This window comes from Pristiophorus japonicus, chromosome 1 (genome assembly GCF_044704955.1).
Source record: "Pristiophorus japonicus isolate sPriJap1 chromosome 1, sPriJap1.hap1, whole genome shotgun sequence".
In the NCBI taxonomy this organism is placed as follows: Eukaryota; Metazoa; Chordata; class Chondrichthyes; family Pristiophoridae; genus Pristiophorus; species Pristiophorus japonicus.
The window spans coordinates 375,747,695-375,761,490 of record NC_091977.1 but is presented as its reverse complement, the minus strand read 5'-3'; the positions used below and the strand labels follow the sequence as shown (position 1 = coordinate 375,761,490).

At 45.3% G+C, this 13,796-nt stretch overlaps 1 protein-coding gene across 2 annotated transcripts in view; it reads right to left on the bottom strand.

The window, feature by feature from the left end:
* The window catches only part of LOC139273964 (tumor protein D52-like), a 375,101-nt gene that overhangs the window by 260,850 nt on the left and 100,455 nt on the right, over positions 1–13,796 (bottom strand). For both annotated transcript variants that reach the window (XM_070891045.1, XM_070891039.1), the window contains exon 4: positions 8,113–8,214. In XM_070891045.1, coding sequence (XP_070747146.1) covers positions 8,113–8,214 — 102 coding nt within the window. The remainder of the gene's footprint in view (positions 1–8,112; positions 8,215–13,796) is intronic.

Below are 13,796 nucleotides of genomic sequence, written 5' to 3'. Positions count from 1 at the left end.
AGTAAAATACAGTGTGTGTGTGTGTGTGTGTGTGTGTGTGTGTGTGGATGGGGGGGTATGGAGAAGAGAAATCAGTATATACTATCAACTTCAGTCTACAAAATTCTCCATGTAGAATGTAGGTTTTGAACAAATTATACAAATCTATGAAGTACAGATATTTCACTAGTATTCCAGACAATAAACGCTAAGAATAGTGCTTTGTCATCATACTCTTCAAGTTAAGGTACCATATAATAATTGTGGGCAAAAGTACAGTAATTATTGTATTAATAAAAGGATTCAAATTCTAGGATATAATAACCACATGAGAATAGTTGCCATATTCCCATCCTTGTATTCAAAAGTAATTATAAAATGGGTCCAATGTTGATGTCATTGCACTAGCATAACTTGATTTTAAAATGTTATTTATAGTATAATAGAGAATCATTTCCCCACAATCATACAGACAAGAATCTAATTATATAAATCCAATTCATATTCCACTGCCTGAAGATGATAAAACTAAGTTACTATGTCAAGGGGCAATTTTACTTCTAATTTTTCTTAGGAGCTGGGGGAGGAGGAGAAGAAAGGAAAGAGAGAAGGAGAACAAAACAAAATTTGAACTTCTATTCCTTCAGATTCCAGTTAAATTTCTGACTTGATTTACAATAGCCTTTTTAGAGATTTACAACTCAACTGCTGCAAATTTTTCCATTTTAAAAGAAAATATTGGATTGTTTGTCCCTGATAAACCAAAATATCAAGGTACACAGGACTTAAATACTTTAACTTCAACATTAATAAGTTAATCGTTGTCACAGAAAACTAATAGTCTTCAAGTGGACCATCTTCATGGTCTCTAAAATTCATCAACTAAAGTTAATACATCTTCTTCGTGTGGAGGATGACTTGCTTCTACGCCAAAAGGTTCACAGGTGTTTCAATGAAGGACCTAATATTCCAGGTCTTGAACTACATGTTGGAGGGTGGAAGATGCCTGTGCGTGGATTTTTTTTTTATAAACGTAGTTGTGGTCGTTGCACACCAGTCACCACACGGGCTTGACAGAGCTAGGTCTTGGTCCAGTGGCAAGGATTAACCAAGACGACTGGAGACCAGCTCTGCTGCACGGACCTAGTGCACACACATATCGCTGTGTGGGCTGGCTTGTGCTGCCCCTGGGCCCTCGCCTCTTCTGGGCCCCGATCACGTCGCTCAGTTAATACATGCACTACTCAATACAGACTACAATTACACAAAGTTCTGGATTATTAAACTTGTTAAAGCATTACAAGCTTGGATTGATTTCAACATTCAAATCATTCACAGCAGCCAACTGACTGTTAATTTAACTTAAAACATTACACTCAAAGGGCAGAAAAATAAATTTCTATGTATATTTAATCAAGTTTACTTGAGAAATCTAACAAGAACTGGAGAGATCCTGGAAAATAACAAAAGTATTCAGTTCAATCTCAACAAGTAGAAATCACTTGAGGTGATGCAGTCTTGGGTATTTAAACTATATGGGCCAAAAGCTGCGGTCAGAGGCTTCCCGCGGTCGTATGCCTCCGACCACAAAAAAAAAAATCCGAAAGTACTTGGTGGTCCCACTCCAAAGTCGACTTTCGGGTCCCAGGCCCAGCTGCGCAGCCCAGCGCAGAGGCCCACACATCCCAGGAGTGTAAGCACTTGCTGGGATCACATGGACCTGGACCACCAATCATAGAAACATAGAAAATAGTTGCAGTAGGCGGCCATTCGGCCCTTCGAGCCTGCACCGCCATTCAATGAATTCATGGCTGAACATGCAACTTCAGTACCCCATTCCTGCTTTCTCGCCATACCCCTTGATCCCCCTAGTAGTAAGGACTATATCTAACTCCTTTTTTAATATATTTAGTGAATTGGCCTCAACAACTTTTTGTGCTAGAGAATTCCACAGGTTCACCACTCTCTGGGTGAAGACGTTTCTCCTCATCTTGGTCCTAAATGGCTTACCCCTTATCCTTAGACTGTGACCCCTGGTTCTGGACTTCCCCAACATTGGGAACATTCTTCCTGCATCTAACCTGTCTAAACCCATCAGAATTTTAAACGTTTCTATGAGATCCCCTCTCATTCTTCTGAACTCCAGTGAATACAAGCCCAGTTGATCCAGTCTTTCTTGATATGTCAGTCCCGCCATCCCGGGAATCAGTCTGGTGAACCTTCGCTGCACTCCCTCAATAGCAAGAATGTCCCTCAAGTTAGGAGACCAAAACTGTACACAATACTCCAGGTGTGGCCTCACCAAGACCCTGTACAACTGTAGCAACACCTCCCTGCCCCTGTACTCAAATCCCCTCGCTATGAAGGCCAACATGCCATTTGCTTTCTTAACCGCCTGCTGTACCTGCATGCCAACCTTCAATGACTGATGTACCATGACACCCAGGTCTCGTTGCACCTCCCCTTTTCCTAATCTGTCACCATTCAGAGAATAGTCTGTCTCTCTGTTTTTACCACCAAAATGGATAACCTCACATTTATCCACATTATACTTCATCTGCCATGCATTTGCCCACTCAACTAACCTATCCAAGTCACTCTGCAGCCTCATAGCATCCTCCTCGCAGCTCACACTGCCACCCAACTTAGTGTCATCCGCAAATTTGGAGATACTACATTTAATCCCCTCGTCTAAATCATGAATGTACAATGTAAACAGCTGGGGCCCCAGCACAGAACCTTGCGGTACCCCACTAGTCACTGCCTGCCATTCTGAAAAGTACCCATTTACTCCTACTGGTCTGACAACCAGTTCTCAATCCACATCAGCACACTACCCCTAACCCCATGTGCTTTAACTTTGCACATTAATCTCTGGTGTGGGACCTTGTCGAAAGCCTTCTGAAAGTCCAAATACACCACATCAACTGGTTCTCCCTTGCCCACTCGACTGGAAACATCCTCAAAAAATTCCAGAAGATTTGTCAAGCATGATTTCCCTTTCACAAATCCATGCTGACTTGGACCTATCAGGTCACCTCTTTCCAAATGCGCTGCTATGACAACCTTAATAATTGATTCCATCATTTTACCCACTACAGGAGGTCAGGCTGACCGGTCTATAATTCCCTGTTTTCTCTCTCCCTACTTTTTAAAAAAGTGGGATTACATTGGAGTGGAGGGTAGCCATAGGAACTGATCCAGAGTCTATGGAATGTTGGAAAATGACTGTCAATGCATTCGCTATTTGCAAGGCCACCTCCTTAAGTACTCTGGGATGCAGTCCATCAGGCCCTGGGATTTATCGGCCTTCAATCCCATCAATTTCCCCAACACAATTTCCCGACTAATAAAGATTTCCCTCAGTTCCTCCTTCTTACTCGACCCTTTGACCCCTTTTCTATCCGGAAGGTTGTTTGTGTCCTCCTTAGTGAATACCGAACCAAAGAACTTGTTCAATTGGTCTGCCATTTCTTTGTTCCCAGTTATGACTTCCCCTGATTCTGACTGCAGGGGACCTACATTTGTCTTTACTAACCTTTTTCTCTTTACATATCTATAGAAACTTTTGCAGTCCATCTTAATGTTCCCTGCAAGCTTCCTCTCGTACTCTATTTTCCCTGCCCTAATCAAACCCTTTGTCCTCCTCTGCTGAGTTCTAAATTTCTCCCAGTCCCTGGGTTCACTGCTATTTCTGGCCAATTGGTATGCCATTTCCTTGGCTTTAATACTATCCCTGATTTCCCTTGATAGCCATGGTTGAGCCACCTTCCCTTTTTTATTTTTACACCAGACAGGGATGTACAATTGTTGTAGTTCATCCATGCGGTCTCTAAATGTCTGCCATTGCCCATCCACAGTCAACCCCTTAAGTATCATTCGCCAATCTATCCTAGCCAATTCACGCCTCATACCTTCAAAGTTACCCTTCTTTAAGTTCTGGACCATGGTCTCTGAATTAACTGTTTCATTCACCATCCTAATGTAGAATTCCACCATATTATGGTCACTCTTACCCAGGGGGCCTCGCACGAGATTTCTAATTAATCCTCTCATTACACAACACCCAGTCTAAGATGGCCTCCCCCAGAGTTGGTTCCTCGACATATTGGTCTAGAAAACCATCCCTTATGCACTCCAGGAAATCCTCCTCCACCGTATTGCTTCCAGTTTGGTTAGCCCAATCTATATGCATATTAAAGTCACCCATGATAACTGCTGCACCTTTATTGCATGCACCCCTAATTTCCTGTTTGATGCCCTCCCCAACATCACTACTACTATTTGGAGGTCTATACACAACTCCCACTAACGTTTTTTGCCCTTTGGTGTTCTGTAGCTCTATCCATATAGATTCCACATCATCCAAGCTAATGTCCTTCCTAACTATTGCATTAATCTCCTTCTTAACCAGCAATGCTATCCCACCTCCTTTTCCTTTTATTCTATCCTTCCTGAATGTTGAATACCCATGGATCTTGAGTTCCCAGCCCTGATCATCCTGGAGCCACGTCTCTGTAATCCCAATCACATCATATCTGTTTACTTCTATTTGCACAGTTAATTCATCCACCTTATTATGGATACTCCTTGCATTAAGACACAAAGTCTTCAGGCTTGTTTTTTTAACACCCTTTGTCCTTTTAGAATTATGATGTAGTGTGGCCCTTTTTGTTTCTTGCCTTTGTTTACTCGGCCTTCCATTATTGCTTTTTACCTTTCTACCATCTGTTTCTGACTCCATATTACTTCGCCCTATCTCGCTGCATAGGTTCCCATCCCCCTGCCATATTAGTTTAAACACTCCCGAACTGCATTAGCAAATGTAGTATTGTCATTCATAGTAATGGGAGTTCTGAGCTTCCATTACTATGAATGAGAACACCCCTAAAAACCAAAGAAACACACAAGTAAATAAAAATAACACATCACCTTTTTTTTTTTAAGTAATAGAAATTAAATGCAATTCAATTTTTTCTTAAAAAATTTTTTTTTTTTTTTTGAATTAAAAAAATGTTTTAACAGTGTTAAACATAAACTTGCCTTCATGGGCAAGGTTTTTTTTAAAATATAAAAATACGTAATAAAATTTATTTTTACTATCTTTTAAAACTGTTACACTGGTAAAAGCAGGCCTGCAGGCCTTACACCTGCTTTTACCAGGTGCAAGAGTTTGAAGGACATTCGCTGGTCAAATAGCCCAACTCTCTGCCCGCGAAGGCCCTTGTCCCGGGGAGGTGCGTGATCTGTCAAAATAAATTGACAGATCGCAAGTGCTGGGTTTAAGCGCGTGCGCGTTGCGCGCCTAAACCCAGAACTTGCAGGGCCTCTTCGGGCGCGTGCGCACATCGTACACACCTGGAGAGGCCGCAATTTACGGCCCATTATTCTTGACAATTATGTGACCACTGCATGAAGGGCTATTATGGTACGACAAATTTTACTTGTTGGTTCATACAGGTTCGGCCACACTTCGTTAAAATTTTAAAAAATGCAGCTACATCAGTTCTGTCAGCGCTATCAAGAGCAGCTCGAGCAAGAAATGGACGAGAACTATGCAAACTTCGTAAAGCACAATGACAGTAAAAATATTTTTTATGCTGCCCGTACACCTGCCACGCTTTTTGCTGTGATGTTTACCATGTACATAATCTCAGGAGTGACTGGATTCATTGGTTTGAACTCGATAGCTTCTTTATGCAATCTCGTGATGGGACTGGCCCTAATATCCCTCTGCACCTTGGCTTACACCAAGTATTCTGGTGAATTCAGAGAATTTGGAATAAGTTTTATTGAATTTCATGTACCTTACATTTGGGCATGTAGAATGCAACACTTTTCTTCTGTGAAAAAGTACAGTGATAACGGAAAATGTCTTCAGAGACAACAAGTGGGTGATGGAGCACCAGGAAAATTATGTGGTGGTCCAAGGCCTACAATGCACCTGAAGAACCGGCAGCATGTAAAAATGAGGTTGGCAGCCAGTGCACAGGTTGTGCACCAGGTCCATTATGCCTTTGACTTGTACTTGCATAGAGTTGCTTATCCCATATGCGACAGAAAGCAGCACAGCGTCCATTTGGAACAGGTGCTCAAAGGGAGGCTGCCTACAAGTTTAAAACAAAATCAACCACCTCTGTACTTTGCCCTAGCATCAATGCCTCTGTACCCCACCTCCACCAGGAACGTGCCCAGCACATAAATGAGCCTTCAGCCCCGACAACTCTTGCTGCATCGGAAGAGACATGCCTGGACACAACTAATGCACATAGAGTAACCTATTATCTGGGAAGCACAGCCTATTATGCCATGGTAGCATGGCAGTTAGGCAAAATCATCAGTCCCAGGATGTTTCTCAAATGAGCCTGGATTGACCACACTCTGCTCACCTCTGTTCCATGGTGGTGACTAGTTTAAAATGGATGATTGTAATCATCGTACAAGACACGATTAAAATACTCCACATAAATTTTATCACACAATTAATAGAAAATCCACTGCACCACCTTCTCCAAACAGATTTAGATCCATCAGCACCTCAGGAAATAAAAATACATCATGAAAAGAAGGCAAGATGTCCAACTTTTTGTAAAAGGTGACTAAAGCCACAATGTACAACCATTCAGTGGGCTGTTTAGGACTGAAAATCCAAGTGCCATGTACAAAATCCAAATCCCATGCTAAAAATGGAATCTTCCCATACAAAATCCAATCCATGCATGCAAGAAATCCAAGCACAGCTATGCAATAAAACTCTTCACAAAAACAAACACATAAAAAACTCTTACTTTTCTTCTCTTTCTAAACTACTTGCATGCATCCTCTTCTACAAACAGGTCTGGTCCGCTAAGGACTCTGACACTGCCCCACAGTTTGCAAGTTGGAAACTTTCAAGCTCTAAACTTCCCTAGTCTTGAAGCTCCTCCCAGATTGGTTCAAAGATGTTGCTTCCTTAGTGCATTTAGACCGATAAAAGGGAGCAGCATTTTTGAATGATTCAGTCAGGAAGCGTCTGTTCTAATCTTCAAGGCCCAAGGAGTTTGAACCATAACAGAAGGGTTTGTTGCATGCAAACAGAAGAAGGAGTGAAGAACTGCAGGTGAGTGAGTGAGTGAGTGGAGCTAGCAGGCAGGATTAGGCTCTCGGGCTGTGTTGGGACACTGCTGCAATACCGGATCACAGCGGACGAAACAGTGGAACATACTGGCTAAACATGTGAACTGCTACTACATGATCACAGGGCAAAAAGAATAGGATCAAAATGAGAGAGGGTAGGAGAGAAAAATACCACAGAAAACAAACGTAAATGCAAACTCGAGAATGGACGTAGAATTGGAAAGGGACATACAAGCAAGCTCATTCAATGGGAGGGATTAGAAAAGGAAAATGCTTGAATGTAATACCTGTAGAAAGATAACCTAAGGAGTGTTTTACCAGCAAGTAAATACTTAGATCATACTTCAATCAGGAACTGAACGGTTTTCCATAAAAGTCAATTGCAGATTTAGGAAGAGAGCAAAAAAATAAATAAAAATGGGGAGGGGAGAAAAAACCCAAAGGGCTATGAATGAACAAAATGCACTTGCATCCATGAAGCCAGAAATAACAAATGTAGACACAGAGTGCAGTCTTCAAAAATTATGGGAGCAAAATTATGCTCACGACAAGAACAGGGTGATTGGGGGGGGGGGGGTGGGGGGGTGGAGGAAAGACGGTGGGGGAGGAGAAACATGCACAGAAATTTAAAGTTAGATTTGAGTACGGTCAGCAACAATTTACTGAAGATCTCTGTAGTAGCAAGTCACAGCCACATTAATTTACAATGGTGTCACCTGTATCAGTACATATTCTAAAAAGGTACTGCAGCACTTACTTGTAAATGTTCCAAGTTATCAACATCTAATAATCCAATTCAACTTATCAGCTAGTACATTTACAAAGGAATATTTGAGTATAGACTCCGAACTGCAAACCGGTCGGTCACTTACGAACAATTTCAAATTGTAGTCAAAGAGGAGAGCAAGCTTGAAATATATTAATGATAATATAGATGCAAGATTCTATCTTTTGAAACACTTAAGTAAAAATGCAGCAAAAAGTCATGATTTCTACTGGCAAAAGCATGAGACTTACCGAACATCTTCAAATTTTTTGGTAATGGCAGAACCAAAATTAGTAAATGCTGAGGAAGCCTTCTGACCAGCCTGAGAGAGAGTTTCAGATGTCTTCTTGAATCTGTAGAATTTAAAATGGAAGAGATTAACATCGTGCCTAAAGCCATCACATTCAAACAAAACACAGAAAAGGTCATAGTTTCACATATTTTCCTTTCAGACTGGTTCCACACTTGTTTCTCTGTACAAGTACATCTCAATTATTTACAAGTCTGCTTCACTTTAGATCTTTCACATTTTCTATACATTTGGGATTGGATTTTCAGCTAATTTTCTCGCCATTTAGTGCCAGGGCGGGGCAGGACACAAAAACTATTTTTTTTGGAGCGAAACGAGGTGCACAACATTTTGCACCCGGGCGGAACTTTCTGCAATGGTTTTGCAGCAGCGTTAAAACTTAGTGCCTGCCCGATGTTTTCACCATTTGGATGACGTAAATCGGCGTGTAACGCTGCACGAGCGCAACTTTTGGTCACATCGCCTTATTTAACGTCCACCTGGGAACCCGCTAGCAAAAAGAAGCTGCACCCAGGCACACCCGGTGCCATCTTGACAACGGAGGAAAAGTTGAGTGCATAAAAGGATTGGGAGAACAAGGCTGCATTTTTCAGTGACATTTTGAGAGTTCATAGTTTGTTTTAAAGGACATTTTAAAAGATGGGGGCTATACTATGTCAGCCATTATTCCTGGCTGCTATATTTATACGGTGTCGAGCTGCAAGAAGGCTTATTGATGATCATTTTGAATATAAATCGAAGAGGTCACAGACGTATGGGGAGGAGGCCTTACCCCCAATGATTTTACAGGGAACATCGTTCATAGCTGCAGCTCTGAGGCACAGTGCATTAAAAGGTTGCGCTTCTGAAAAGTGCGGACAGAGATATACCAGTTCGTACAGGCAGACATACAGCCTATCAGCGGCACCAGGACTGCACGAGCCTCTGGCTCCTTTCAGGCATCAGCGGGGAACATATGCTCCATCTCGCAGCACGTTACACATAGCTGCATTCACCAGGTGACTACTGCACTGCACGCACGCAGGATGGACATCATAAACTTCCCAATGACCAAGGAGGCCCAAAATGAGAGTGCTATAGGTTTTGGACGATTTGCTGGCTTCCCCAAGGTTCAGGGTGCCCTTGACTGTATGCACATCGCCCTGCGAGCAGCTTTACACAATCCAGAGGTTTATTAAAACCGAAAGGGATTCACTTCATGAACGTACAGATCGTCTGCGACAATACTCAGCATATAATGGCAGTCAATGCCCAATATCCAGGGAGCATCCATGATGCTTTCATCTTGCGTGAGAGCAGTGTCTCAGGCTTTCAGCTTTAACCACAAGGCCAGAGCTGGATGCTCGGGGACAAAGGTTACGGCCTCGCCACCTGGCTCAAGACCCCCGCTCCGGAACCCTCAGGCAAAAGCCGAGCATCGCTATAGTGAGAGCCATACAGCCACACGCAACATCATCGAACAGACAATTGGAGAGCTCAAGCAGCGCTTCTGATGCCTGGACTACTCTGGAGGCTGCCTGCAATACTCCCCTCAGCAGGTCGCTGAGTTCATTGTGGTGTGTTGCATGCTACACAACTTAATCATCATCATGAAGGGACAGGAATTGCCAGGGGTGAAGGTGAAGGAGGAGGAGGAGGTGAAGGAGGAGGAGGATGGGGGGGGGTGAAGGAGGAGGAGGATGGGGGGGGGTGAAGGAGGAGGAGGAGGATGGGGGGGGTGAAGGAGGAGGAGGATGGGGGGGGGTGAAGGAGGAGGAGGAGGATGGAGGGGGTGAAGGAGGAGGAGGAGGATGGGGGGGGTGAAGGAGGAGGAGGAGGATGGGGGGGGTGAAGGAGGAGGAGGAGGATGGGGGGGTGAAGGAGGAGGAGGAGGATGGGGGGGTGAAGGAGGAGGAGGAGGATGGGGGGGGTGAAGGAGGAGGAGGAGGATGGGGGGGGTGAAGGAGGAGGAGGAGGATGGGGGGGGTGAAGGAGGAGGAGGAGGATGGGGGGGGTGAAGGAGGAGGAGGAGGATGGGGGGGGGTGAAGGAGGAGGAGGAGGATGGGGGGGGTGAAGGAGGAGGAGGAGGATGGGGGGGGTGAAGGAGGAGGAGGAGGATGGGGGGGGTGAAGGAGGAGGAGGAGGATGGGGGGGGTGAAGGAGGAGGAGGAGGATGGGGGGGGTGAAGGAGGAGGAGGAGGATGGGGGGGGTGAAGGAGGAGGAGGAGGATGGGGGGGGTGAAGGAGGAGGAGGAGGATGGGGGGGGTGAAGGAGGAGGAGGATGGGGGGGGGTGAAGGAGGAGGAGGAGGATGGGGGGGGTGAAGGAGGAGGAGGAGGATGGGGGGGTGAAGGAGGAGGAGGATGGGGGGGTGAAGGAGGAGGAGGATGGGGGGGGTGAAGGAGGAGGAGGATGGGGGGGGGTGAAGGAGGAGGAGGAGGGGGGGGGGGTGAAGGAGGAGGAGGAGGTGGGGGGGGGTGAAGGAGGAGGAGGAGGTGGGGGGGGGTGAAGGAGGAGGAGGAGGTGGGGGGGGTGAAGGAGGAGAAGGACGACGACATACCTGGCAAGGAACCCATAGCACCACCACAACTACAGGGGAGGCATTGTGGAAACTTCACCGCTGCAAAAACCTTACGTGAGCAGCTCATAACTGAATGCCTGACCACTCTATCCTACCAAGTTGACTATTCCCCCTCTTATTCTGTAAATGAGACACTACATAAGGGTGAAGGTGATCAAAAGAATTTAACATTGTAAAATGTTATAACTTTGTTAGCATAATTTGAAAACGTTGAAACTTTAGTAACAAATTGTGATTAAATGATGATTTATACTACAACATGATAAACAACACCCCTGCCCCACGGTCTTTTACCTCTGGTTTTTCTCCCCCTTACCCTTAGCCCCCTCCCTCGCCTGCTCCTCGTACCCAAAGTGGCACCATGATAGCGTGCAGCAATTTTGTCAGAGCAATGCTGTGTTGGGGGGGGGGGGGGGGGGGGGGTTGGGGGGAGGAAAGACATTGGAGACACCGGACCAGCTCGTGACGTGGAAGGCCCAGCTTCTGACTGGCGAGCCTCTTCATCAGCGTCGCCAGTCACTGGGGAACTTGGAAAGGCTCCTCACCACACTTTCAGGACTCCAGTGTGACTGGTGAAGGCCACCAGCCTCGTGTGAGCATTGATGACCTCGCAAGTTTTGTGGCTCACAACGGCAATCTGCGACCCTACCTCCGTTATAGTCACTTTCAGACTGTCCACGCTCGCAAGAATCCTACCCAGGACATCAAGGAGCTGACGGGTGGGCTGGATGCTCCTGCTGGACAGTCCCACCATGTCCAGCACCGCAACCGTCTGTCTTTCAGCAGACCGGCTTTGCCAACTCACCCTCCAGAGAGATGGCATGCAGGATTCGACCCCAGAACTGCGTTGCTGCACGCTACTGGTCACAGGAGCCTCAGAGATCTCAAAGCCCAGGAATGTAGCCTCATCCCGCCCACCACCCCCGGAGTCAGCTGCTCAGTCAACTCCTCTTCCTAAAATTTATCCTCTTGCTCCACATGTTGGGCTGGTTGATCCCAGGAATTCGGTGCCTCCGACTGGTTATCTGGAAGTAGAAAACAACAGACGAGTGGTTAGCAGCAGGCAAGGGGGCAGGGTGCCATGAAGGTGGTCACATAACACAGGCTTATTTGAAGGACTGCCGCGACTCCATTATATCTAGTCCAGAGACACTGCATGACATTGCTCCAATCCAGCCCAGGGAGTGTGCAGGACTTGCCTTCAGGACACAAGCGAGGGTCAGCGCTACGAGTGGCAGTTGCCCGACCTGAGATGTGGATGAGGCCTGCCACTCGCTCCTCCAGGTCTGTAAGTGGCAGGGTCTGAGGTGGACCACCATCTGTCCACACTCGTTCGCGGCGGTTGTGTGACTTCTTTGCCTGCAAAGATTTAAATGGGAATGGTTACCAGAGGGTCCATCTGCTCTTGTGGCACACACTACAGATAGCCATCAAAGCACTTATACTATACTGTCTGAATGTAATACAGTTTAATGGCCTTGGAAATTGCACTTGTTTCATCAGGTGGACATCGAAGTGTGGAAACATCATGAGATCTCAGAAAGCAATCTTAATAATGCGTAAAGATCATTCATGGCAAATAGGATGCTACACTAAGCCTACCTATGTGTCATGCATTTTAGGAGGCAACCCACAGAGTGCTCAGAGACAGTAACAGCATGAGAACTAACAGTGTGTCAGATTTATAATTTAAGTAATAAAGAAGTGCATGAATAAAAATTGTACTCACTCCAACGACCCTCGAAAGATCATTGAACTTTTTCCAGCACTGTGTGGCAGACCTTATTACTGTGTCCGAGGCAGAGACCTCCTCAGCTATCTCCCTCCAGATTCTGTCCAAAAAAACCCTGGCCGGGGTCTAGATCTACCCCTCCTATTGAGTTCCTGCCATCTTCTCTCCACAGCCCCCACAACAGCTTTGTTAGCTTCCTGTGTGAATCTTCATGCACACTGCCTGCTGTCCTCCTCCAAGATCATGAAAATCAAATAATAAAATGGCTGATTCAGCCCTGGGTGTACTGCGCATGCACGCGGAGGCCGCGCCCTGCATTTGCGATTGGACAGCAGACCAGAAGCGTGGCGTGGGCAGGGAGGGGGGTGGAGGGAGATTCTGCATGCACAGAACAGCAGATTTTTGTTTTGGTCAGAACCTTTGGCTTCGGTGCACAAATTCTGTGGCGCAACGCTGGAGTTAGCACTAATGCCCATCGTGAACTTTCATTTGCCGAAAGTTGCATGCTCTAGCACCAAAATTTTGATTTTTGCTGCGATTTACACCCGGAAACAGGCAAAATCGCAAAAAGCCAAAAATCCAGCCCTATGTGCCGAATCTTGCAACTCACCCATGGGAGATATATTATCATATGAGCCAATCTCCCATAGTGATGCACACAGGGAGACAAGACTCAGTGTAGTTTTCAGATGAAGTGGGTTAGAGGGCAAAAGATAATGGTACTAGTGTTCACAAATGAACAAGTCGCCATTTTTTGTCATATATTCAAGGAACATAGGAACAGGAGTAGGCCATTTAGCCCCTTGAGCATGTTCCGCCATTCAATGAGATTATGGTGGATCTTCGACCCAACTCCGTATACCCGCCGTTGCCCCATATCCTTTAATACCTTTGGTTAACAGAAATTTATCATTCATTTAAAATTAACCATTGATCTAGCATCAATTACCTTTTGCGAAAGAAAGAGAGTTCCAAACTTCTACCACCCTCATACACACATAGGGCCCAAGTTTCCACATGATTTGCATCTGATTTTTTTTTAAAAAAGGAGCAACTGGTGGAGAACGGACTATCTTAGAAATCGCAATTCTCCACATTTTTATTTCTGCAGTTCTAGTCAGGTAGAACAGTTCCACTTTGGAACAGAATTTTTTCTTCAAAAGGGGGCGTGTCTAGCCACTGACGACTGATTTCAAAGTTTCCACAGTGAAAACGTACTCCAAACTAACTTAGAATGGAGCAAGTGAAGATTTTTGTAGAACTGAAAAAACCTGTTCTACACATTAAAAAATCAGGCGCAGGTTACAAATTAGGCGTCCAGAACGAGGTGGG